The 27,621-nt window shown below is 39.7% G+C and overlaps 1 protein-coding gene across 2 annotated transcripts; it reads left to right on the top strand.

The window, feature by feature from the left end:
- Positions 1 to 27,535, top strand: ube2z (ubiquitin-conjugating enzyme E2Z). Of its 2 annotated transcripts, XM_072368175.1 has the most exons (8): positions 1 to 175; positions 412 to 874; positions 1,587 to 1,659; positions 12,217 to 12,404; positions 12,572 to 12,683; positions 18,987 to 19,099; positions 19,229 to 19,319; positions 25,760 to 27,535. In XM_072368175.1, the coding sequence occupies exons 2-8, from the start codon at positions 426 to 428 to the stop codon at positions 25,940 to 25,942; spliced, it is 1,209 nt and encodes a 402-aa protein (XP_072224276.1). In that variant the 5' UTR covers positions 1 to 175; positions 412 to 425; the 3' UTR covers positions 25,943 to 27,535. The 2 variants fall into 2 exon arrangements, with proteins under 2 accessions (XP_072224276.1, XP_072224275.1); XM_072368174.1 differs by having other exon boundaries at positions 1 to 874.
- Positions 27,536 to 27,621: the final 86 nt, after the last annotated feature.

Here is a 27,621-nt window from a genome sequence, read left to right as displayed (position 1 = left end):
TTTCTAAATACAGGGGACTTGGCAGAAGAGATCAAATCCTGAAGTTGCGATATGATGAGTGCATTGTGTTGGTGTACTCGGTTTAAAGCCGGAAATTCTGACATCATATTGCTGTCCAGCGCTTGATAACAATCCACAGGAATATACAAGTTCCAGATTCGAGGGTCGTAACGAGGTGAGCGTTTGAATATTAATTGAAGACTGGACACTTTCAAGAGGCCTGGGGGGGACGATAAATAGCCACCATGTCGTGGGAAGAATTGTCTTGCTCTCTCGCCTCGCCTCTACCGCGTTTCTCTGCTCTCTAAACTCACTGGGAAACAAAACCCACATAGATAACTCTGGACTCTACTGTCAATGTAGCTAGTAGCTAGCATTTTGAATTAGTCAATACCAACTGATTTGCTCTAGCTTGTTAGCTTACCATGGCAGACAGCTTTGGTGAGGAGTCCAGCGGTGGTGCCCTTGGCTCAGACGTTACCGGACAAGGCGGCGGTGCCTCGCCGCTGCCGACTTTGGCCAACTCTCCGCCAGTGGCAGCAAGCAGTGCTCTTACCAGCCCTAACTCGGCCTTTCCTCCTCCAGCTGCTGCCACGCAGAGTGGCCTAACCTCTGTAGTGGCCCCCATTTCCGCTGTTACTTCTACTCCTGTCTGTTTGGGAAACTCATACACTCCAAGTGCGGCGCCACCTTTCGTGGCCGTGTCTCCGGTCGCACACGCGCCCTCAACTCTGCCAAGTGTTGGGCTTGGGGTAGCTGGAGTGGCAGGAGGGGGCCTCTTGTCCCAAATCCACGCTACTTCCTGGGACCCGACACTCAGTACGGACTGGGACAACGAGAAGGCTTCCCAACAGTGCATCCTCAGGATAAAGAGGTAATTCCCACTTTCCCGAGTAGTAAAGCGGTTTGGAAACATGCTGCTAAGGCCTAATGATCGCACTGAATGAGTACATTCCAATCTGAAAGATTGTGCCTAATTTTTAGAACACTGGAGATTTAATAACAATCGTGTGTGCGTGCGCTGGCAGTTTTGCTTATAAAATTCTTTGAGGTGATTCCTGACTACAAAGTTTTCTGGTACACTACATGCCCTTTGACCAGTTGTAATGGATTTGTTTTGTCATTGTCATCATTTACAGACTGAGGACGTTTAAACAAGCAACATGCTGTGAAAAAGGTCTACTCTGTGCTTGATTCCCTGTGAACCCTGCAGGAAAACATGATGCCTTCAGCATGTTAAATTGCCTGAAAAAGATTGTCAAATGTGTCCTGCTGACAGTTCCATCAATGCATGACATAAAAAAAACTAAATTGTCAGACTTTAACGATGTTCCAGATGTTTTTCATAGCTGACTGTAAGACAAGTGAAACTTAATTTGATAAAATAACATTAGAAAAAACAGTATTTTGTGTATGAAGAACCAGCGTCGATTCAAATTTCAAACATTTGTCATCTGATGTAATTCTTATCAAAGAAATAATTTTTAACTTGATGGTGGACTGCAAGATTGTGGCTCTGTTACAGACATGTATCACTATTCCATTACTTTATAGAAAATAATATTTGTTCCTCTCTTTGTCTGTAGGGATATCATGTCCATTTACAAGGAACCGCCACCTGGAATGTTTGTTGTTCCTGATCCTCAAGACATGACCAAGGTAAAAAGTGAAGAACAGTCAATATTTGGAATTTTAAGTATATCAAATACAGATTTAACACATTTTCTGATGAACAGATTTGTTTAAGACAATCAGATCATTTGTCAGAAATCTTTTTCCTGGTGTTCCTTCATTCCACCAGAGAACCTGGTAACAAATGCTTTGCTTTTCAGAAGACGGAAAATGTTGTATTTTTTAATCAATTTGTGTCACTTTCAACTGCCGAGATCCAAATACACTGAATACACTGCTGTCTGTGCAGGTTGCCTACTTACAGTATGTCTGTTAAGCTAACACTACTGCACACCTTTTTCTGTTTCTAGATGCACTAGATTTACACTTGTAAAGTAAGTTGATGGATCCCATTTACTTGGTCTAACTGTGAGAAAAGTTGATTCAACTTTATGCAATTTAAAATATAATCTCATTATATTAACTCAGCTCCATCTGCATAGCTGGGGACATGGCCGCAGATAGTTAAATTAATGATTAATATGGGCACTTAACATGTAATAAAATCATTCATGATATCATTCATTATGTCTCAGAACGTAACAGGTATGGCACCTACAGAGCAGACTAAATTTGAGCGCTAAGCTGTTCAACCACAGCCTTTATAACCACACATACTTAAAATGACAGCTGCAAATTTCACCTTTAACCGTGAAATAGTGTTTGTTTGCAGAAATCTTTGAGAACCAACAATAGAGGTCTGACTGTGTAAGTGTGCATTTTTCTGTACATGTTGTACAACAAGATAAAGTATAGCATAAAGATGGGACCTAAAAATCCAAATATCTGTCCAGTTCTTGTAGTGTGCTAATTTACCGTGTGTTTAAGGTGCCGGGTTAAAGAGAGGAGAATTGTTAGTTTGCATACAAAGTCCGGACTTTGGTAAACATGAGTAGAGTAAAGCAACCATAAAACATGAAAAGAACAACAATTCAAATCAGTACATTCTTGGTAACATTTAAGCAGTCCTTTAGCAGCTTCACATTCTGTGTGTGTGTGTGTGTGTGTGTGCGTGCGTGCGTGTGTGCGTGCTGGTGTGTGTGTGTGTGTGTGTGTGTGTATTTCTCTGGACATGAACCAGAGTGGAACTGTTCTTAATGTTAGGGTTGCACAGTATTGGAAAAAAAATTTGATATCTTGTTGACTGTTGTGATGATTTTCAGGGCTATTGCAAACAATTATTTAGGTAATCGAGTATTCTATTAATTAATTCCATTGATTAATCCAATAAGAAATACTTTTACAATAAAGGTGTGACGAGATCTCGCGAGATTAAAGTCGACAATATTTCTCGTCGCGTTAAAATCAGTCTTGCGAGATTTGTGAGCTATCCAAACTTCTATTTGTGACCTGTGGGGGCAGTAATGCGCCTTTGCTACGTCTAGCCTTCCAGAACCTAAAGAAGAAGAGGAAGAGAAGGAGGGGAAGCAGCAAGCAGCCAGAATGAAAATACCAGTATTACCATTGAAGACGCCCTCGCCACTTTCAAATCGTTTGTTTGGCAGCATTTTGGGTACCCAGCAGAAAGAGTGACTGATAAGACACGGACAATATGCAAGCATTGTATGAAAATAATGCCGTACGCCGCGGCTGATATAAATAAATATTTTATTTTAACTTTTATAAATGTTAGTTTTAGTTCAATTTTTGGAAGAAGAAGTTTATTAAAAGTTCATGCTAACATCATGCATGTAAAGAGTTATCATAAAACATTTCAAAATGCCTGTGCAACTCTGTTAAATAAAAGTCTGTTGGTCCAGTCATACATTTTGTCATGGTAGTTTTCTTAAAATCTCGTCTCATCTCGTTCTCGCGAGCTGACTGTGTCATCACACCCCTATTTTGCAATGATAAACTATTTTAAAGAGAAAAATGAACATAACTAACTAACTTTTCCATGCAGTTCGGTTAGGGATGGGTGACTTTAAAAAAAAAAAAGTTTTTTAAACGGTTATCATTATGATATGGTAATGGAAGTAAAGAACACTAGCAATTTGCTTTCTTTGTAACATCAAGCTGTTTCAACAGTTAACTAACAGATGTTAACTGCTGACACAGCTTGATGCTAACCAGCAGTCTCTGACATTACAAATACATCATCTGATAAAATGACCTTTGGCTTTGTGTTTTTTAATTTTATGATCGTATGTTCCGCTCAGTGGACTCGATATGTGAACGGACTGCTTTCTGCTCAGATGATGTAGCATTGATGTTGTAAGCTCATTTTACAATGGACACACTTTACAGTACTTTTGCTTTTCTTTTGTTCATAATAGTTCAAAACTTTAGATATTTTTGCTCTTTTACTGTGCTCCTCATTGTTTTCTCAGGTCTCCTCTATTGCACCATCAAATCAGGCCTGCTACAAACACAGCACACATACATGTTTTGTGACAGTAATAATTGTCCATGTGAAACATGATGACCACTAAGCATGACGTATGTGTTCGAATTAAATGACGCATCAAAGCAAATAATTGGCATTGAGTATTTTTTTTGTAATCAAGTTATTTAAGGAATCGTTTCAGCCCTAATGATTCTGACTTAAGATATATAAACGAACACTTATATATATCGTGCTAATTTTAGGTCTGTTAACAAAGTTTTTCTCAATCATTGAGTCACGACCCCCAGGATGATGATGGTGTTGCATGCAAAACTCACCCTCCCCCTACACATGCACACACAAACTCCTCGCAGCAGCAAACATATTGATCTCTCAACTGTCAGGAGCTTATTTATTTTCATGTATAACTACAGGTAGATTATGGCAACTAGTTTATGTCTTTTTTGGATTTAATAAAATAACGACACCTTCATAGTCAGATGTCAACAGTTAACATGTCTGCTGTAAGAACTATAGAAGAAATATATTCTCAGATCAATGAGAAAACCAGGTTTGATAAGGGTGACCAGATGTCCCGCTTTGTGTGGGACAGTCACGTATTTTCATTACTTTTCACACGTCTCGTAAATTGAGACGTTGTCCCGCATTGTTATTGACAGTCAGACTCCAGTTTTGAAATGCGTGTTTTATAATCTAGCATTTATCAAATGGCTGTGTGGAGAAAGCAGTGAGGGCTGTCATCAGGGGGCGGGGCGGGCTGTTTGATCGTGTCATTCAAACAGGAACACGGATACAGGTTAAGGGTGAGCCCACCAACAAAAATCAATGCAAATAAGGTCAGAACAGCACCGGTGTGCAGCGTGAGACATGGTCGGAAAGGAAGGAAAGCACGACTCGTACAACTAAGAGAAGAAAGTGCAGCTACAACAAAGACTGGGAAACCATCTCCCCCTGGGTGAAACCAGTGCAAGGAGAGTCTGGGAAAGTCTTGTGTAAAGTTTGCTTTTCCCTTTCACACGGAGGTGAATCCGACGTGAAATGACACAGACGCCGCAGACTCCCAGAAAGCACTATAACTGAAAGAACAATTGTAGTCCTGACTATCTATTCTATTTAATTGTACACAGTCAGGTGTGTTAACTTGAGAGGCACTGTGAAATAGCATGAAAGCTCCATGCTGACTATGTTTTCTTGCATGCGACAACTTGGGAAAGTGCATTTAAATAACATATATATGTTAAGTTTTTATTTGCAGTCTGTTATGTGCTACTGAATCAACCAGATGGCAAAGGAGAGTAATGTTACAAGCTAAGGGGCAGAATAGAGATCTGTATTTCTTTAAAGTTATTTTAGACTACCTCGATGCATTGCTATCCCACACTGTCTCACACAAACAGTCTTTGTCCCTCATCTGGTGAATTGGAATCTGGTCTCCCTAGGCTTTGCCTGTTTGCTCAGTTTTAAGTCTTCTACTTACTGACTTGTTTCCTTTTATCAATCAGTTTGTTTATTTTTCTTCTTTATAATTTGGTACGTACATTTTTCACTTACCCTAACGCATTCCAGTGAGATGGTTTGGCCTGCATATTTGAACAAAGAAGCTGTATTCTTGGTTTAATGTTGGAAACTGCCACACTAAGATCATCCTCAACTCTGGTGAGCTGTGATCTGTGTTTGTTCTGGACAAATGTTGAAGGTGTTGAAATGTTGAAAGATGAAAGTATAATTTCATATAAATATGTGGAACTAAAAGGAATGAGTACTTCCGTTGCATCTTTGGATAGTCCACTGTATTTCGCCACTGACAACCAGAATTTTTCCAGCGTGCATGTTGTGAAAGCTGCCTATAGTGTGCGATCAGAATAGAGGTCCAACAGGTAATCTTCCAGCTGCAACAACAGATGTTGCTGATTGGAAGCTTTGAAAGGCTGGCATATCCAGTTGTATCTGTCTTTTGGGAAGGATCTTTTCAAACTGTCAATAAAGTTTCTGAGGTGAGTAGTGATAACTGTCTGGATTCTTATGTTGCAACTATCCACAAAGTTTTCCAGTTTGGGGAACATAAATGCTGCTACCTTGTCAGAAAGAGTAATAAAGTTTTTGTTTGGGCCTTGGTCCTGTCCTTGGGACAGATTTAGCTCGACAAAAACGCCTGCCAAATATACAAGGCAGCAAGCCACTTATGTTAAGACAGATGGTCAACCAGTGAACAGCCACAATCTGTGAGGAAAATGCAGACCTCCTCATGCTGTTCAAACAGTCTGGTCAGTACTTCACCTCGAGAAAGCATCTAACCTCCATGTGAAACAGTAGAGTGATTCATTGTTTGATACCATTTCTTGGCAGAGTGTGGCAAACTGTCTGGTTGCATTGGCCAGGATTTTATGAAGTGTACCATATTAACCACTGTTTGGAGAACACTACACAGTGTTGAAGGTCTTGCTTGCCAGTGCCTTTATGTGGATGATGCATTGTAAAAAGAGACACTTCCTAAACACAGGCTTTTAGTCCCTTTCTTGTCCCTTGCATAGCACCTGCTCAGTTTGTACACACAGAGGCACAGTTTTCCTAACTTACTCCTCCTTGCATTTTAGTGTTCAGCTTCTTAACTATGTCATGACCTGTGCAAGTTCCCTCCAGTGACATGCAAAACATGTCCTCATGCACTTTTCCGTCGTAGCTGTATCTCACAAATATAAGCAGTTGCGCATCACCTGACAGATCTATTGATTCATCCATTTGCAGTGAAAATTGTCCAATTTTGTCTGTCCATGAGCTGTTTCTTGATGCCATGTCATGCATGCGATGCCCAATTGTGTCATTTGACAACGAAATAGTCTCAAGCATGCTTACCATTTTCTCACCATGCATAGCTTGTCATTGCAACTGTTTCTAGATGTATGAGGCTCTCAGAAATAGTGTGAGGCTTTTTTGGCGGAGCCACCAGATATGCCACTTCATATGGTTCTGTCAGGGATTGTGGCATAGTCATTCACAGTTGAATTTTGGCTCTGTAGTTCCTCCTAACGTCAAAAAACTCAAATGGTTTGCTACTGTGAGAAGTGTCTTTCGTGTTTAAATGTCTCCTAAGTTTAACTGGTTTTAAGTTTTCATGTGCAAGCACCTCAGGACAAATAACACACTGTGGATACTCCACTTTAAAAAAAAAAAAAAAAAAGCACCCGGGACTCTGACGCTTTGCGGTTTTCAGTTGATGGTGGTACTGTCAGACCTTCAGGTAACCCACCTTGTGACTCTTCTTGTTGGCTTAAGTCTTGACACAGATTTTTTTTTTTTTTCCCCTAAGAAGCCATTACTCCATAGTTGATCCTTGTGATAGCTGGCAAACTTTGGAATGTTGTGATCAAATATCAAAGTGATTCCTTTTATTGTTTTTCTCTCTTGTGTGTGTGTGTGTGTGTGTGTGTGTGTGTGTGACCAATAAAAAACCCCTTCATGCACACTTAAACTCACAAAGACGCCCAACAAAATGCACATAGTGTAATGTTATTATTATGCTTTATTTTTTCAAGATACATGTTTTGATTTTTGTTTCTTTTCCCCAAAACCATTTGGCAACCCTTAGCAATTATTTTGTGTGGTGGTTAGCTCTGTAATCTCACTTCAAGAGGGTTCCTGGTTTGAATCCCAGCTGGGGCCTTTCTGTGGGCATGTTCTCCCCATATATGTTTGGGTTCTCTCTCTGGGAACTCCAGCTTCCTTTCATTGTCCAAATACATGTTTGGTTAATTGGTCATTCTGAACTGACCTTAGGAGTAAGTGTAAGTGTGCATGGTTGTCTCTGTGTGGCCCTTTTATGGATTGGCGACCTGCCCAGTGAACTGGATTAAGTGAGTATAGAAAGTTAATAAATGGATGGCTGGATATTGCAATAACGATACTCTTTTAAAATTCATTGTGCAATGTTTAATCCTTGTTGTGTAATGTCCATCTTGTGGTTATTGTGGGGAGGAGTGCTGTGATGGAGTTTGGTGGCTACTGGAAGGTCTAGGATAAAAGTTCAGTTTCATTCACAAAAATGAACAAGTTCCTTTAGCATCCCCAACAGCGCTGTAGTCATGCCCGTTTCTCAGTGCAAACTATGCTAGCCCTTGATCTAATTTTATTGGTTGAGGTCATTCAACAGCAGTCTGAAGAAACATCTATCCATTGTCTTTTGCTTATCTGTGGTCAGGTTGCGGAGGTATTAGATTCAGAAACTCTGACATCCCTCTCACCAGTAATACTCTCCAGCCCTTCTCTGGCATCCCAAAGTGTTCCCAGACCAGACCAGCATGTTCTGGCTCTTCCATGGGTACTCCTCCCAGTTGGACCTTCCCGAAAACCTCCAAAGGGAGGTGACCAGGAGGCATCCTAAGCAGATACTCGAACCACCTCAACAGACTCCTTTTGATGCTCAGGAGCAGCGTCCTGAGTCCTCTCCAGATGGCTGAGCTCTGCACTCAGTCTCTGAGGTTTAGCCCAGCCACCCTCTGAAGGAAACCTTTCATTTCAGCCGCTTGTATCCACGTGTTTCTGCAATCTCATTCTTTCTGTCACTAACCAGATCTTGTAACCGTATGTGAGGGTTGGAACAAAGATGGGCCAGTAAATTGAAAGCTTCGCCTTCTGGCTCAGCTCCCTTTTTACAACAATGGACCAGGGAAGCATCCTCATTACTGCTGACGAAGCCCCCAATCTGTCCCCAATCCGTAATCTCTTGCTCCGATCTGCCATCACTCGTGAACAAGATTCCAAGATACTAAAACTCCTCTGCCTGAGGCAAAGATTCAATCCACCTTTTTCTGGATAATGACCATGGCCTCTGATTTGGAACGTTCATCCTAGTCGCTTCACACTCAACCGCAAACTGCTCCATTGCACAGTGAAGGTCTTGGTCTAAAGAAGCCAACAGAACCACATCATCTGCAAAAAGCAGAGATGTGACCCTGAGGTTCCCAAACCAGACACCCTCCTCTCCATGACTACACCTCGAGATCCTGTCCATACAGTACATGTAAGGCTTTTAATTGTGTTGTTTAAAGCACTGTGCTTTCCCTTACTTGGAGCAATTTTGCCTTAAGTATATGTTGTGTATAATGCAACAAGGGTTTTCCCTCAACTATGGTGCTGGTAAGAGAATGCCAGTTTTGACTCATTAGTTCAAAAAGCAACTTGAACAGATTGAACTCATAGCATACTAGGCTTGGCTCTCCAGGTTCCATAATTGCCCTCAACCATCCCTTGATTTTGTGAAAACTAAATAACTGCTTACCTCTGTACGAATGCGAGCAAACACTGGTGGTCCTCAGTAAGAGAAACACTGAATTGAACTAAATAAACAGATCATGAATGATCCAGAAATTCAAAACGCAGATAATTACTGTAAAACTTTAACATTTGGCAGTACCTTGCCAAGGAGAGCACAAGGGTTTGGCATCCCTACAGACTATACCTGCGCTACAACATTTAATATTCTCAAATCAAGCACTAACCTATACTTAAATTTCTCTATTTTTACACAGTGTCACACTCACTGTGTTTTAATCAATAACCCAACTTGAGTTAAGCCCTCAATAATTTTGCTCACTCCCTCTTTGGCTTCTGTTTGGAATTCTATTTGGAATTCTTTTAACCTCTTTTCTCACCATTATATTTTTTGGGACATGCATGAGCATCTCCTCCAGCACATCACTTTTACCTAATTTTGTCAAACTTTAATCAAACATAGTTTGCTCTAATTGCTTTGCTATAATAATCACTACCTGTGTTTTTGTTTCCACTGGTGCACCACAAAGGATTTGGTCCAGAAATGGATAAATGGTCTGTTTCTATTTGACCTCTGAAGCAGTTCTCATGATTTATGTGTTTCAGAAGGGAAACTTGTTGTTTCTGGTTCCACTAAGATTGGAAGCTCCCAATCTTCTTATCAATATATACACCCTGGGGAGAACACCAGTTTGTAATTTTTATTTTACAAAAAGCATTTCTCCCCAATTAATTGTCTGGGGTCTAACTGGATATTTGTATTTCAATGTCAGTAGTTGAATTTGGCCCTTCCCAAGTATCCATCGGACCTCTAGCTTTGTTGGTGGAGTTGGCCTTGGTCACGCTTAAGATTAGAGTTTCCTCGTGGCCTAGCTCCTCAAAATTCCAGCATGCTCCTATGGATCTTCGCACACCTGGTATGTCTCTCTTAGGCCCCTCAAGGCATCACCCCCCTGAAGTCTCTTGTTTTCACTTGCATGATGTATGTGGTCTGATTCACAGTCTCTGGCTTTTTCTTTGAGGCTTTTGTTCTGTTTGCAGTGTTCTCCAACTGGCAATTCAAAAGCGTTTAATTTAGATCCAAATGCTCTGTGGTTTAGCATCCAGTCAAGGTTGGAAAAATGTCCTTTGTGATGTAAGTCCCCAAAGCTGTACACACTGCTCCAGTATCAACTCAGAATCCACAATTTGCCCACTGTCTCTTAATAAGAATGCTGTTTTGCTCCCCCATCGATGATAACCAGCTCTGCAAGGTGGAGCGTCTGCCGCGGCTCATACAGTCCTTGACCTGTTTTTTGCAGTTGGAGTTAATTTGTATAATATGCATCTTTAAACTGGTTGCTAATCACCAAGAAAACCCAGCCAAAAACACAGCCACAGAATTGGGGTGAGACTGACCCTCAGGGCTCTCTTATGCTCCCTTTACGTATGTAATGTCCGTTTCAAACGTTGTCAACCGTCACTGCACACAAACCGTATTTTCCAGACTATAAGTAACACTTTTTTCATAGTTTGGCTGGTCCTGCAACTTATAGGCAGGTGCAACTTATTTATTAAAATATATATAATTCAACATGTTTTTAAGTGTTAATTGATACTAACTGACATGACCCAAGGAGTAAACATTGCTATCTACAGCAGCAAAAGGATGCTCTAGGCTTGTGACAACTATATGCTGCTCCTGTACCACTGAAACATTAACTTAAAGACAATTGAGAAAGAAAATTAGTTTTTTACTATTTTACTGCCTGCAGCCAAAAATGGTAATCAAGAGGCAGAAAGAAAGATGGGAGTGAGTGAGAAACTTGTGAGGGACTGGCGAAAAGCAGAGGTTAATCTTACTGCAATGAAGAAAACAAAGAAAGCTAATCATGGGCTGAAAGCAAGATGATCAGAGCTGGAGGAATGAGTCCACAGGTGGGTGCTGGAACAATGTACTGCCGGGAGAGGCTTGTCAATGGTGCAGTTGCGTCTCCATGCCCTGGTACTTGCCAATGAGATGCGGGCAATGCAACCGCGGTGTGTCAGAAACTGCCAGCAGACTTCCAAGCCAAGGTCGACAGTTTCTGTGAGTTCATTGAAAAGCAGGTAACTGAACACAACTATCACCGGATCATGTAAGCAACATGGACGAGGTCCCCCTCACGTTTGACATCCCCATGGGCCGAAGTGTCGCAGAGAACCGGCAGAAAAGTCTGAATAGTGACTAATAGTTCCTAATAGCAGATACCATCATCAATAGTGCTAGTGGAGATATGGTGATTGTGTGTTAGAGCTTGGTGATACGGACCAAAAATAATGTGTCAATGTTTTCAGACAGATTGGTGTAAAAAAAAAAAAATGGAGACCTGAATATATATATCATTGTATTTGCTATTTAGTAGCTCATAAAATATGTTTACCATTTTCCTACTCTGCACTTATTTACTTTATTCCAATGCAACAGAATTCCCACATGAAGCTTTTCTCATTTACAATTTTTGTTAGAATGGTAATGTATAGCTGGTAAATTACACCTTACCAGCAAGCACTGATATTAAGATCATGTAAAAATCACTGTAACTGATGTCTTGATTTGTTTATATTTGCATAAAGCAATCGGTCACAGAAAGTTAGTTCATTCGTGAAACTCTTTTCGGCTGCTTTTCGGTCAGCTGGATGTAGGAGTAAAAACACTAAATGCACTTGAGTCGCTTATCTGCTGCCTTTTTATTTTCAAAGAAAAGTGGCTCATTTTTGTCCAGAAGGTTGCCAACTTTAGCCTCACATGTAGAAACCAAACCATAGTAGGCATTTCAATTGTTACTAAACCCCGTTGCAATGATGGCATCCTAAGCCAAACCCACCGACAAACTAATTCTACAGTGTTTGTTGTGTTGTTGTTTTCACATTCTTAATCTTGCTTGTCTGCCTCCTTTCTCCTAATTTAGATCCATGCCCTGATCACAGGACCGTTTGACACGCCATATGAGGGTGGCTTCTTCCTTTTCCTTTTCCGCTGTCCTCCAGACTACCCTATCCACCCACCACGGGTGAAACTCATAACTACTGGACACAACACCGTACGCTTCAACCCCAACTTCTACCGCAATGGCAAAGTGTGCCTTAGCATCCTGGGGTGGGTCAAGGTTTTTGCCTTTTTGTTTTGTTTATGTTTGACTTGGCTTTTGAATTCTGCAGGGATTAGCCTGTTCATTACATGCATTTCTGCAACTTAACATGTTCTGTCATAAGAAACAGCTTACTAGTTCTGTGACCTGTGCATGTGTGTGTATATGTGTGTAGGACATGGACAGGCCCAGCATGGAGTCCAGCCCAGAGTATCTCATCTGTCCTCATATCCATCCAGTCTCTGATGACAGAGAACCCTTATCACAACGAACCAGGCTTTGAACAGGTAATATTTTTAGCTCCGCAACCATCTTTGTTTCAGCTACACGGATGCTTATGTCTGACAAACTGCTAACTGATCATATTACCCCTTTCATCAGTTTGTCACTACCTAAGGCTAAGGTGTTTTCCATGCATTTAGGCTCATGTACACATTTTTAAAAACAAACTTCAGAAGAAAGACCAGGGTGAATATATTTAAAAACTCATGTTTCAGTGTTGTCATATGAACAGTGGAACCAGATGGCTTGCCATATCACATTATGGAACATTCTCTCTTTGCATGATTGCACATGGACAGTTGCTTTCCCACACATAGGAACAGCAATATCAGAATAATGCTTTGGGGTCATTACATGATCCAACACAGAACCAAGCCACAACAAACTGCAGTTGTTGCTGCAGCAAGGTGACTAGACTTAAATTAATTTAGGTGCTCTTCACATGCTCCAAACAGTGAAGGGCAAGTCGATACAGCTGAATTCTGAATAAAGCTGCTCTCATTCACATATTTTTTTTCCTCTTTCTTTTGTTTGACAGTTTAATGTGTAAGATGTTGTGACTGAAAAACAGCCCATTAAAAGCTTACTAACATTGATCGAAAACCCTGCTCATACGTAGTGTTTAGATTATTAGAATAGTGATTTTGATAGATGTCCCTGCGGTTATAAAATGTGAGTCTAGTTAAGCATGTACATGCAGGAGTGATGTAAGCCTCCAACTACATTATGTGGTGTATTAGTCTGGCTTTGAGAAACTCAGTTTTATATGATTTTAGAGAGATGTAGTGTAACGCATGTGGCACCATGACCATGTGAAAGCATACAAATATGCCCACAGTCAAGGGTCCTATGATATGATAATGAGCTTTATTGGGTTTTAAGAATATTGTGACCAATAGGCTTACTTTACACTGAACTTGTCCACGGGCTCCTTTCCACAACATCAAACAACAACTTCTCTTATTTCTTTTTTGGCCAAAGATGAAATAATGTGTAACCGTGTGGGGGGAAAAAAAATCTTGCGGTGGCATTCAATCCACTTTCAGTGTGGTGCTTTAATCTACTCCAAGACAACTTTTGGCCAAGACTTATTTTTTTCTATTCAATGTTTGTCCCTTTTATAAAACAATGACAATACAAAATACCTATGTCTTTATATGGTTACAGATTAAAATATTAAAATGAATAAGTTGGCCATTGCACCAGGCACTTCAGTCCTGATGTCGTTGGGCAGATTTTTCGAAAGATTGAATCTCTCTCAACAGTCGGAGATTACTGATCATGTAGGTACGAAAGTACTGCCCTATCCTCCTTCTGGTCTATGAAGAATCACTTGACTCCGGCTCACTAGCTGTAACAATGAGACAAGCTGTGATGTCATTAATCCATAAAAAAGGTAAAAACAATCTAGAATGCGGTTCTTTTCGACCTATCTCTTTATTGAACGTTGACAGTAAGTTACTTGCCAAAATTGTTGGCCCTCCGCTTAGAAAATGTTTTACCTTCTGTGATCTCTGATGATCAGACTGGATTTATTAAAAATTGCCAACCATATTATAATATACGCCAATTAATGAATATCCTTTATAATCCCACGCTACCCGACACCCCTGAGGTGTTTCTATCACTCGATACTGAGAAAGCCTTTGATCGGGTGGAGTGGGATTACCTCTTTTATAATCTAAAAAAATTAGGATTTGGCGTTAAATTTGTCTTGGATTCATGTTCTCTACTCTCTCCTTTTAGCAGCAATTTGCACAAACAATAACTTACAACTCCTCCTTCTTACAACTGCGACTTCTTATTTGCTTTGGCGATTGAGCCTTTGCTTTACATGATAGTATCTCGATTAAAGGTATATGGAGGAATAACACTGAACTTAAAGTATCCCTTTACGCAGACGATATGCTTTTGTATATATCTGAACCAGTAAGTAGCTTACTATTGATACTTACCCTGTTAATTTGGAGAAATATCTGGTTATAAAACACACAAAAAAGTGAGCTCATGCCTATAAATCATGCTGCCGAACAGATTGGGCTTGGATAACTACCCTTTGAAATAAGTAAAGATAAATTCAAATATTTGGGAATTTGGATTATGCATAATTTTAAACAGCCAACATCCCTAACCCTCCAATTATCGAATCTCTGAAAACTGATCTTGAACGTTGGAACTCATTACCATTGTCATTAGGAGGTAGAATTAACACTGTCAAAATGATTGTGCTTCCTAGATTTTTGTATCTGTTCCACGGTATTCCTGAAATTTTGACAAAATCCTTCTTTTTTTAAATAGTTTTTATTGATAAACTGTTATCCTCATTCATCTGGAAAAAAAAATAAATCCATGAATATAGAAGAATATCTTACAGCAGTACCGTGAACACGGAGGATTTTTCCTACCCAATTTACAATATTACTACTGGTCGGCTAACATACGCGCTATGCTACATTGGCTTAACCCATCACAAGATAATGGCCCAAAGTGGTTGTGGTTGGAAAATGTGGACCTGCCTCTTTACACGCCTTTACACTCTGTTCCAAGCTCCTATTACCAGAACCTATATCCAGATATTCTATGAATTCAGATGTTAAGTACTCCTTGAAGATATTGGCACAGTTCAGACGAGCATTTTCACTGAATAACATGTTAGTTAATGCCCCTATATCAAGAAACAATATGTTCAAACCTTGCATTATAGACTGATCTTTCGATACCTGGACCAGGAAAGGATTTGTTACTTTAAAAGATTTCTATATTGATGATAATTTTGTATCCTTTGAGCAGCTGAGATTAAAGTATGAAAACCCTAACTCACATTTTTTTCAAATATCTGCAACTTCGTGCCTTTGTTTCCTCAGAATCAGTTGAGTTTCCATCTAAACCACCCAGATCTCTCCTTGATTCTCTTCTGCAGCTTAGCTCCGACCACAAAGGGCTCATCGGAAAGATCTACATGTCACTCAATTCTCACAACTTAGAACCTTTAACATAACCTTTAACATTGGGAAAAAGAGCTAGACATAGAACTTACTGAGGATATATGTGACTCCACATTAGATAGTATACACTCCTCTTCAATTTGCTTAAGACACAAAGTAATACAATTCAAGATTGTACATAGGTTACAAAGTCACTGGTCTAAGGCGAGACTGGCAAAGATAACACCGAATATTGACCCCAACTGTGACTGTGGAGCTACAACAGCCACTTAAATCACATATGTTCTAGTTCTGCCCAACATTAACAGAGTTTTGGCAATCCATATTCAAATTCTTCTCTGACCTGCTAGGAGTACCGATAGCACCTCTTGCCATAATAGCAATATTTGGTATTGTACCGCTGAACTCCTGCCCAACTCGACATGGCAAAGACATGATAACCTTTGCTTTGTTACTGGCTAGAAGACTCATAGTACTTAGATGGAAAGGTAAATCTCCTCCAACATTCAATCAATGGATCAGGGTCCTCCTGCATCTCACTTTAGAGAAAATACGTTATGCTACTAGAGGTTGTGCCCTCAACTTCTATACTATTTGGCAACCAGTTCTAGATCATGTTGAAAAGATTGATGCCTCAGACATCTTAAATGTATAGAAGTAACCCCTCCTTTTTTCTCCCCTCCATTTTAATTATTTTTTAAATTTATTTCTTTTCCCAATTATTATTATTATTATTGTTATTATTATTTATCCTATGCTGTAATATTAACCTGTGGGGGTGCAATGGGGTGAGATTGTATCGAAATGTCAAGTTATATCTTTTATAACTGAAAAAACAATAAAAATACTTGAGCAAAATCGCAGACAATTTTGAAATTCCAGTCTGACGCAATTTTTAGCTCTCAGAAAGAGGATAATTATGCAGATGCATTATATAATATAATTATGCATCTGTTTTATTTACAGAGAGTGTCCTCTTCTGCTATACTTGTTGGTGTTTACATGAGGCACTTTACATATTACATGCCATTGTCTCTGTTCCACTGTCCAAACACCCAGACGCTTTTGTAGTTATTACTAGTGATTTCAGCAATGCCAGTCTGGACTCAGTTCTCCTCACTATTCACAAACCTTGAGGTCACATATGACCAGAAGTTTCTGCTTAAGGAAAATAACAGAACCTCCAGGCCTTATGACAAATAAAAAAAAGTATAAAAGTGAGGCTAAGGACTCATACAAGCAGAATTTGAATGGTAAACTTCAGACGGTGTTGGCAGCAGCACCAGGTAATATATAAAATGTTACTAGAATAACACAAGTGAACTCTCTTAGTGAATAATATGGACTCACAGCTTGCAGTTGAATGTCTTAGATACTGGTACACCTAACTTCCTAGAGAATCTTCTTAACTTGGGTGGAGGTTTGGAGAATGTTTTTTCTTCTCCAGACTTTTGATTTGACCACTCTTAACATCTTAGCATTTCTGCTATCTCTCTGATGAATTTTCTGGTTTTTTTCATCTTAAGAATGGTGTGCTTCACTTCCATTCAGAGCTCTTTTGACTGTATGTTGTGGGTTCACAGCAACAGCTTCCAAGTGCAAGTGCCAAACAACAGGTCTGGAATCAACTCCAGGCCTTTTACATGTACAGCAACTTTAGAAAGGAAATTATTTTTACAACCCCCTGTCATTTAAGAATCTAATCTCTGTGACATGTTTGATCAATTTATGAAGTTAACCTTTAATCTTTCACACTACAACTTTTTGAACCATTTCAATTACCCGTTAGACCTGCAGTAGAGAGGCAAGTTTAATATTGCAGTAGTGTTTGAAGAGGATAGTTTCTCATGTAACAGTCATAAGCCTTCTCCAATTCCACAAAACACATGTAGACTGGAGTCAAACTCCCACAATCCCCTCAGTAACTTTGCACGGGATAAAGACCTGGTCCACTGTTCCAGGACCTGGGCGAAAACCACACTGCTCCTCCTGTATCCAAGGTTTGACAATCGGTCGAGCGTGCTCTCCCAACACCCTGGAGTAAACTTTTCCTGGGAGGCTGAGCGGTGTGATCCTACTGTAGTTGGAGTCCTGTTCCCCTTTCTTAAAAATGGATATCACCACTCCAGTCTGCCACTCTACAGACATTGTTCCGGATCTCCATGCGACATGAACAGACAACAGCCACATGATATCCAGAGCCTTCAGCATCTTAGGGTAAATCTCGTCCACCCTCGGCACTTTACCACAGGGAAGCTTTATAACTACCTCAGCTACCTTTGTCAAGGTGATGGGCGAGTCTTCCCCAAAGTCCTCAGACTGCCTCCTCAATGGAGGACATGCTGGAAAGATTGAGGAGATCCTCAATGTGCTCCTTCCACTGCCCTATGATATCCTAAGTTCAGGTCCCTTCACAAACCCTTCTTTCCATTTCTGAGTCACCAAATGGTTTGTCAGAATATCCTTGTGGTCAACCAAAAGTCCTTCTCTGTGGTCTGCATCTACAATGGAGTTCCATTCAGGTTTTTTGTCCCCAACCTCCCCGTTGGATGAAAAAAATTCTCCCAGAGGTGGGACTTAAAGATCTCGCGGACTGGGGCCTCCACCAGACATTCAAGAAGACCTGGTAATCTGAGCTGGTGTTTGGTGCATATGCATAAACAACAGCTCACAGGGAAGCCAATAAGGAGACAGTGCCAGCTGTTGGATATGGATAACCCAGAAAATTCTATTTGTGATGCTCTGCTCTGATTTGGGCTCCCATATTTAGAAAATAGTTCGATAAAGGTTAGCAAGAATTTATTTACTATATAAATGGACTTGAATATAATTTTAAATCTAGGGTTTTCCAGGGACTGAATGATTGACCAGGCAGAGAGTAGCAGACAACCTGCTAGCTACACCTAGAATGATGAATACACAAATATGTTTATATGTAAGTAGGGCACACTGGCACTGAACTACAGTTGTAAAGAAACGGGTGCTCCTGTTATTTTGGTTTCCAACACCCCACACCAGCACTTGCTAGCACTGCAACAGCACTGTGTGATGGGCCACCAGACATGGCTTTTTGACATTCGCCTATTTTCAAGTATGTCAGTGTCATTTTCAAGTATATATGGGAGTCCAAGGACTAACAGTTTACACACAAGTCAGAGCTAAAGTCGATGAAGATTAGACTGCAGAAACCATGACAAGTTTACATGAGAATAAAGGGATGTTAGTTCTGTCCTAATTTGTCTCCGGAGACAAATTAATTTTCTTCTTTAAAAGATTCCTTGATTACCTTAAATGTAAGCCTACCACCATCATGCCCTGTCTGTTTCTTGTTACCTGTACATCTAACTATGATATGTTTCTCAGGAGCGTCACCCAGGGGACAGTAAGAATTACAATGAGTGTATCCGCCATGAAACCATGAGGGTGGCTGTGTGTGACATGCTGGAGGGCAAAGTTACCTGTCCTGAAGCTCTCTGGTGAGATTAACAAATACTTAAACTTACATTAATTGTAATAATATAATCGCTTGTCTAGTCTTTCATTCACGCTTTTCTTTTTACCGTTTTTGTTAACTTACTGGAGTGGTGCCCGTGTATGTTTTTTAGGAGTGTGATGGAGAAATCCTTCCTAGAATACTACGATTTCTACGAGGGAGTATGCAGAGAAAGGCTGCATCTTCAGGGTCAGAACATGCAGGTGACTGTATTAATGGTTCTTAACTTGTTTTTTAACAGTTTAACAGTGCACAGATGTAAGAAATCGAGAAATAAACAGAAGTATGGGCATGGAAGTATGGACTGTTGAGGTAAAAAAAAAAGGTGTTTGATGACTAGTAGTAAATACCAACAGTTTTTCTAATTGATTTTCCCTTTAATGTTAGGGAAACATTCTTATTAGCGACTTGTTTTAAATAAACATACTATATAACAAATTATTAATAGTCATTAATAGTGCAGAACAGACAGCATTAGTATGCAGCATAGTATTTTCTTGTTTTTTTCTCCTTGCTCTTGAAAAAAAAAAACAAGATACTAAAAGCAGAAACAAATTTCCAATTAATTTAATTAAAAGAAGGACAACTGGCACTTTATTGGTGTTTAAAAACTGAATAAAAAACAGAATACCCTTTGTTTTCTGGGGGGCATTTTATACAAATTTAATATAAGAGAAACCGAACTAGAAAGTATGAAAGACAGACTTCAGACAATCAAAGAGCAGGGCAAGATTATTTGCATGACAATAAGGAATGCTGTCATTAGCATAACAAAATAATGCAGCATCAGTAACATTCTTGCCCACATTTTTAACACATCATAAAGAGAGAGGTACTTAAACTTGGGGCACACCTTGGTGACATCCACATAACTAGACAGCTGAGTTACACACACCGCCTTTGACCAGAAAGATGGATTAAAAAAAAAAAAACAGGCAGACTGCTTGGTCTGAAAGCCTCTGATATAGGTGCCATGATCTACAGCAGTGGTTCCCAACCTTTTTTCCTTGGAGCCCCCCCATTTGTGTGCCTCGACAACCTTACAAAGTATGAGCAAACATTAATACTGAACAGTAGCAATAACAAACAGCACATTCCTCACATTTTTATTTATTTTTTTATTTTTCTTTTTCTTACTGCAATTCTGGTCATTAGCTAATGGCCACCTTAGACTTGCAAACCTCTGACCAGGGATGCAGTGTCAGGGGTGATGTTTGTGACAGCCCGCCTAAAGACCTGGGGCCTCATTTACAAAGACTTACATGGATTTCCTACTGAAACATGGCGTACGCTCAAACCCAAATGCCCTCCCACACACAAAAATATCCGGATGTATGAATCTCTGTACACATGAAATCCAAGCACATTTCCTTTGTACATCCCAATCAACGTGGAATTATATCAGACTATCATGGTGATAACACACCTATTGAAATTATAACTTCTGGAGACTCATTAGCTATTATGTAAGCAGAGGTGAGAATGCTTACATAATTGATGACAGTGCTACTCCTCCTGGTCTTGACGGGGGCATTGTTTTCTTCTCCACTTTCGTCGTTGTAGAGTAGTTACCGGTAGTAGTAGTAGCGGTAACCATCATGGGGCCTTTACTTGATGTTTCGTCTCCCAGTGGCACTTCATCTTACTTGGCTTCATGCTGTCATTAGCTAGCTTCTCGCCACAAATGACATTCTGACCGACTACTGTCCTGTCCTTCAATGAAACCAAAGTTCAGGTAACTCTCGAGATACTGCCTCACTTTCTTTTTTTATACAGATGAATCATCGGCATGTTTACATTTCTCAGATACCCCCCCACAAGGGGTTGCGGACTCCAGGTTGGGAACCACTGATCTACAGCATCAAATAATTTGGACAGATATGAAAATAGTGCGGAACAGTTCTCTTTTGCATCCAAGGCTTCCACAACATAATTTAAAACTTTTTGGAGGCAGTCACTGTGCTATGCTGTTTCTTAAAAGGAGGCTGATTGTGATATGAAATGTTAAAAGAACACAAGTACTCCCTCAACTGATCATTCAAGCTTTTTAGGGACCTTGGCTAAGAGGTAGTTATGAAACATGTTAAAAATAATTTTGTATAGTTGCATCAGTACTCTTAAGTGATGTAGTCCTAAAGATGTTTTTCAAACATCAGTAATAACATTATATTGTATGAAAAGTAAATATACATCTTAGGTTCAGCAATCTAAAAGCTATGTTGTTATGTAAAGCTTTTGAAACTTCACTGACTGAGAATTGGGTAAAAGAAAAGTTGTGGTCCTCGGAGGTACGATGGGCAGGGGAAAAAAGTTGGTGGATTTCCACCAGAAACTGTGACAAACTGGAAGCTTGAGGCAACAAAATTAGTTCAGTGTTCTTTAAATTAGCTTACTGATTTTAGGCAGCTATATTTGTGCATCCCAAATGTATACATCCATTTTTGAATTACCAGGTCTGCAATACTTTCCATTTTTTACTATTGCTGTTCTTTTGTACAACACTAAGACATTATGACATTGAGGATATCAAGTAGAGCCCTGCAGGGGACTGTTTTCTTCACCCCGCTCCCGCTGAATTTCTGACCATTACCACCCGCTCCCACAATGTGTATGTCCACTCCGGCCCGCACCCGCGAAACTTTGAGAATTTGAATGATAGAAATGCATTGAATTTGTGTTCTACTAGGCTACATCCCGATCACCAGGTTTTTAGTTTTTTTTTATTAGCCGCCTGCTCCTGCCCGCAGCAAAGTTCATACCCGCTCCTGCGAGATTTGAGTTGTGATTTGTTATTATTGTTATGAAAATCTATGCAGTCTCGATGTACTATTCTGTATAATGCTGCCATTACAGAAATGTAAATGGTCTTTGCCAAGAGCACTGATACAGCCTAATACCATCATAGACCCAGGCTTGTTGTTTGGACTCGTTACTGACATCTGAATGCCCTTGATTTTCTTTGAAAATAGTTTTTTTTTTTTTAAAGATTTTAATTGTATTTTTTAGTTACATTAAATGCTTGCCAGTTTGTCAGTGTATGAAATCATTCAACTCATTTAGCTAAATATGTGCCTGAATGAGTACGCTAGCTATTTTTTTCTGTAAAATATCTGATATAGGGTAAATTGCGGCTAACACTGTTAAATACAGTAAATTGAGCCAGGCTGGAGCATGAACAAAGTTCTAGCAAGGAGCAATAATTTACATTTCACTACAACCTTGATGAATGAAGTGTTCAACAGTCATTGGCACTGGTCTTCAAGTTGTAGTTATTGCTTTCTTTCCAAGTTCCCAAAAGTGAAAAGGCAATGGTATTGCATTTGACATAGGCTATATGAGGCCTTTGATAATTTATTCAGCAGTTTGTTTTTTTTAGAATTGTTATTTTCCTAAAATGGTTATTAGTGTCAGTGGCATTTATTTATTCATTTATACTTAAGTATTTATCCAGTTGTATTCACAAATTTTTTTCTGTCTTCGAGAAGATTGCAATTTAGGTTTAATCTTTTTATTAAGAAAAAAACATAGAATATCTATTCTGGTGAGTGACTATGCCAATGAAAGAGTAATTCACAAAAGGGGGAGCTGATTTGAATTTGAAACACTATGGATGTAGGAGCAAAGTCTCCATCATTATGGGGAATGTGAGATCACAAGCAAATAAAATGGATGACCTCGGAGCTCTGACAGGGACAACTTGAATAGCCGGAATGTATTATTTTGTGTTTAACTAAAACATAGCTGCAGGAGCACATACTGGACACTGATGCCTTTGTAGCAGCTTTCAGACTATACAAACAGACAGTGAGATCAGAGGTAATGGCAAAAGCAAAATTGGAGATATTGCAGTGCTTGTTAACAGCAGATGTGATCTTGACTTGTAATTGTGAAGTTGATGATCTGTTTCAGGGTCATTAAACTGTTAGCTGTGAGGTTCTGTTCAAAATATCGTTTAGAAGCATTCATCTGATATTATGTTGGATGTATATATCTCACCCTGTGCCACTACCAATGCTTCCAGTGACAACATTTGCTCATTCTGTGATAGGTTCCAAACACAACACCACAACACTTTCATGATGTTTTCTGGAGATTTCAGCTGTATGATCCTTTGTGCTACACGCCCAACTTTCAAGCGGTTTGTCAACTGTCCCAAATGTAAGACATGCATACGCCTACGTACCCATTGTTCAGCAACAACTGGTGGCAAAAAAAGTTTGAAGAGATGGTATCAGGAAGGTCAAGAAACTCTGCTTTGAGATGATGGACTTGAAAATGCTCTGTGAACCACACAGATAAAATCAGTGCCATGAGGAAGTGTGTGCCAGGTATATCAACTTCAGTATGAAGAGTATTATCCACATGGAGACTGAGTTGCTTCACTATAGTAAGTCCTAGATCAGCAGTGACCTGAAAAAGCTGCTGAACTTGAGGAAGAAAGACTTCAGTGTGGGAGGTGGGAAGTTAATGGAGATTTTTTAGAAACTGTCAAAAAAAGAAGAAAGAGGAAGGAGGTATACACACAAATCTGGAACACGAACTCCAGCAGAACAACATGGGTGTGTCAAGTCAGGGCTGAAAAAGATCACTGGCTTAAAGGAGAAGGGGGATCAGACTGATGGAAGCCTTCAAGGGGGCTCCAATCAGGATTTTAGCAGCTGACCAACAATTTTGGCAGCAGGAACAGCCGATATCGATCATTGGTCACCTGGTATATGAAGCCCTTTTTTTTAAAGTTATTTAATATAGTATTATTTTCAACAACATTCCAATCAGTATTCAGTTCTGACATGAGAAGGTGTCATGGTTTGATAGCTGCTTAATCATCCAGAAGCAACATGTGCATCATATCACTACTACTTTTTGATTCCGGGAACAGCTTTCTGTTCCATTTGCTAATTATCCTTGTGCTAGTTACTTTGTGTTGAACACCTGTCTCAATATTTAGGATTTCTGTGTTTTTAAAAAACAACATCCTGACTATTGGACATGGAGCTCTCTTCTTCCGATCTCTGGTTTAAAGATAGAATAACACTCGATTGAAAATGTTTATTAAAGTTACAAAGTTCTGTTACACAAAAACTTGTAGTCAACTTCAATTAAGTTACTTTTGCTGCACAGTGAAGTGATGCTTAACTGTTGACATCTTCCTGCTGTTTGTGGTGCTGGTATAATCAGGTAAGCACAAGCGTTCCTGTTTAAATGATTTGTGAAGACCGTCCCACAGACTATTGTCTGGACTCCCATCATACATCCCAAACATTGATTTCTACTCATTTCCATAGATGAGTAGTAAACCTCAGTATCGTAACATGGATTTGCTCTTGAGTGATGAAAACTTGCCATTATGTCAATGAGTTAAGCCCATGTTTTTAATTTGGCCCTTGTGACGAACTTCTTCAGCTCCCCTTGGACAACTGATAGCAGCAGTGGCCTAGAATCTTTTTTTTAACTGCCGGCAGCTAACAGCTGATGTGTACAACAGCTTTGAGCTTACTATTTCAAATGGATATATCCTCCCTGTTGTTTTGTTGTCTACCAACCTACCAAATTTAACTAAGAATTTACCCAAGACTTCTCTGTCCTTTTATCGGGAATCTTACTAAGATTTTATCGTGTTTAATTCCTGGGGGTTTAAGATTGTTTGGTGTTCCTCTAAACTCTGCCAATTTTTTTTTTACTGAGTTCAGCTGGTTAAAGGCCCATTCGTTAACATGGCCATACACTGAATATAGTTTTATCTTGTTGCTTGCCTCTCTTAGAAACTTTGTGACATAAGCATTTCTGTTATAACTAAAATTATAATTTAAATTCAGTTCAGTTTTATTTATATTGTGCCAAATTACAACATCTTGAGGCACAAAATTATTGTAATACAATCATAATAAAATCAAACCAAATTCAAAATTTTCCAATTTTTCCAATGCCAATTTAAAAACTGATGTTGTTAGAGGGATCTGAATGGAAGTATTAGTAACTCAGAGGATTCTTCTATTTTATTGTTCTAGTCTTAATACACTCCATACTGTGGAAACAAGTCTCTTGACTAGAGCATATGGGTATCAAAGGATATGCTTTTATTTGTTTGAATCGTATTCAACTGCCTATCCCAGCAGTCATTGGGCGAAAGGCGGGATACACCCTGGACAGGTCGCCAGTCCATCACAGTGCCACATAGATACAAACGAGACAAACAACCACACACACGGTCACACTCACTCCTACGGACAATTTAGAGACACCAATTAACCTAACATGCATGTTTTTGGATGGTGGGAGGAAGCTGGAGTACCCGGAGAGAACCCATGCATACACGGGGAGAACATGCAAACTCCACACAGAAAGGCCCCAGGCGGGAGTTGAACCTGGAACGTTTACTGTACTTGATTTGGATTTCTCTTTCTAGCCACAGAAACTAATGGTAACAGGTTTGCTAGAGGAATTTCAAAATTTCAGCTGTTTAACAGTCTGTGATTCTCTTTTTCTTGATGTGCCATACTTTTTCAGTAGGAAACCTATTCGGCCTGCAGGCAGACCAGTCAAGCACACACACTGTCTATGAAGAAAAACTGTTGTAAGCTGCATGCAGGTGCTGCATTGTCTTGTCAGATTTTCCCTTTATCATTGTCAATGTTGCCTGCAGGATCCTTTTGGAGAGAAGCGTGGCCGTTTTGACTACCAGGGCTTGCTGGCTCGCCTTAGTGCCACTCACAGGCGAATACGGGAGAAAAGCCTGGCCGAAGATGTTCACAATGATGACGACTCGGACTCAGACACCAGCTCCTCCGGAACAGACCCAGACAGCCAGGGCAGCTCTCAACCCTGACTTGATGGTGCTGGACAAAAAGCTGGGCAATTAACCCTTGCCCTTTTTAAAAAAAAATAAATAAATAAAAATAATTGATTGATCGATTGCTGGGGAGGAATATACAGGAAAAGAATGCAATGCTAAAGTTTACGGCTTTATTAGCCATGTTGATTTCAAAGGGGATGCCAGAGTTTATGTTTGGAATCGAGCTTTTATTGTGTGGATATTGCAGACAGAGAAATACAGGGTGGCAGCACTGTCTTGTCACCATCTACTGGGAGAATAGGGCATTAGAGTATGTTTGCGTCAGAAAGTTGTCCCATTTTGATCCACAAGCCCAAACCTGTTTTATATTTTTTGACCAAGGAAAGTTGTACTTGGAGTAGAAGGCTTGGATGCTATGACACGTTTGAGCAAGTTGAAGGGAGATCTTCTGCATCCTCCACTGCTCCAAGTGGAGGATGCAAAGATGATTAGACATTGGCTGGAGCAGTGGAAGATATAAACCTCCATCAGTGCAGGCCATCCTTCAAAGTAACCTTGTTTGCTTTGACTGACCTTTAAAACAGTGGAAGTCAGAACAGGTCACGATTTGTAAAGGCTTTGCTTTGGACGTGCTTTGTCTCCTTTGGCGAGGGATAATTCAAGCTACACTTTAAGTCTGGACCTCATCGGTCTCAACAGCCAGGATGGATAAAGACTCAACGCAGCTCTGGATTTGTGAATACAAAAGTTCCTGTATATTATCTTGGGGGGAAAAAACTGCTTAATTTTCACTTCTTTGTGTTGATAATTTGACAGTTAATCTGTTTATCAGATACTGAATTAAACTGTTAACAGAAATGTCAGTTTGATTTGTATCTATCTTTATGCATTTGTTAAGCTTATAACTCGTTGTATTGAAACTAATGGAAATTTACAGTGGTGTTGAGTGCATTATTTGTAAACCCTGCTGTTTTTTGGGGGGTGGTTGCTGGGTTATTGTAATTAATGCAACAAGAAACAAACTACACCATCCTGGGCTTTTTCTACTTCCACTCAAGAAGTTGTGACGAGAAGAAGAAAAATTTAAGTAACACTTCATATGTGCACATTGCAAGTAACACAATCGCTCTGTTCCCTTCTGCTTAAAGCAATTTAATGCCCCTGTCATGATTTAATTCTAATCTAATTTATTTTAGTTCTTTAATATAGAATTTGCTGATTTTTGTTGAAAATTAAAATCTACTACTGTAGTTAGCTGATATACTCCTTATGTCAAGTGCATTTTTTCCACCAGTAGATGTCAGACTTGGCAAAGATGGGCTCAGCGCTCCAGCATATTGAGATATTAAGACATTCAAAACATCTAAAATCATTTACTTAAGAATGAGCCTTTTCAACACACAATTGATTTAGTCCATATACGGCCATGTTTCACTTATTGACAAGGAAGGGAATTAATTAACTTGTTAACAGGCAGTGTTGCTGGTTGTCTGAACAATGTGAGGGGATTTTCTCTTGGAAAAGAAGAAAAGGGAGGGGAGAATGCTGCAGTAGTCAGCCCACATTCTGGCTCTGAATATTCACTTGCTAGTTAAGACTCTTTGATAAAGATGACTTCATTGCCCTAATTTTGATTCGGCAGATGCTTTTTTTTTTTTTTTTTTTTTTTTATATAAGAGGCTTACACTAATCAAGTGAGCATCTTAATCCTG

Source organism: Leuresthes tenuis, unplaced genomic scaffold (genome assembly GCF_036924035.1).
Source record: "Leuresthes tenuis unplaced genomic scaffold, fLeuTen1.0.hap1 SCAF_17, whole genome shotgun sequence".
Lineage (NCBI taxonomy): Eukaryota > Metazoa > Chordata > Actinopteri > Atheriniformes > Atherinopsidae > Leuresthes > Leuresthes tenuis.
The sequence above is the reverse complement of the archived record's forward strand: the minus strand, read 5'-3'. Positions and strand labels throughout refer to the sequence as shown.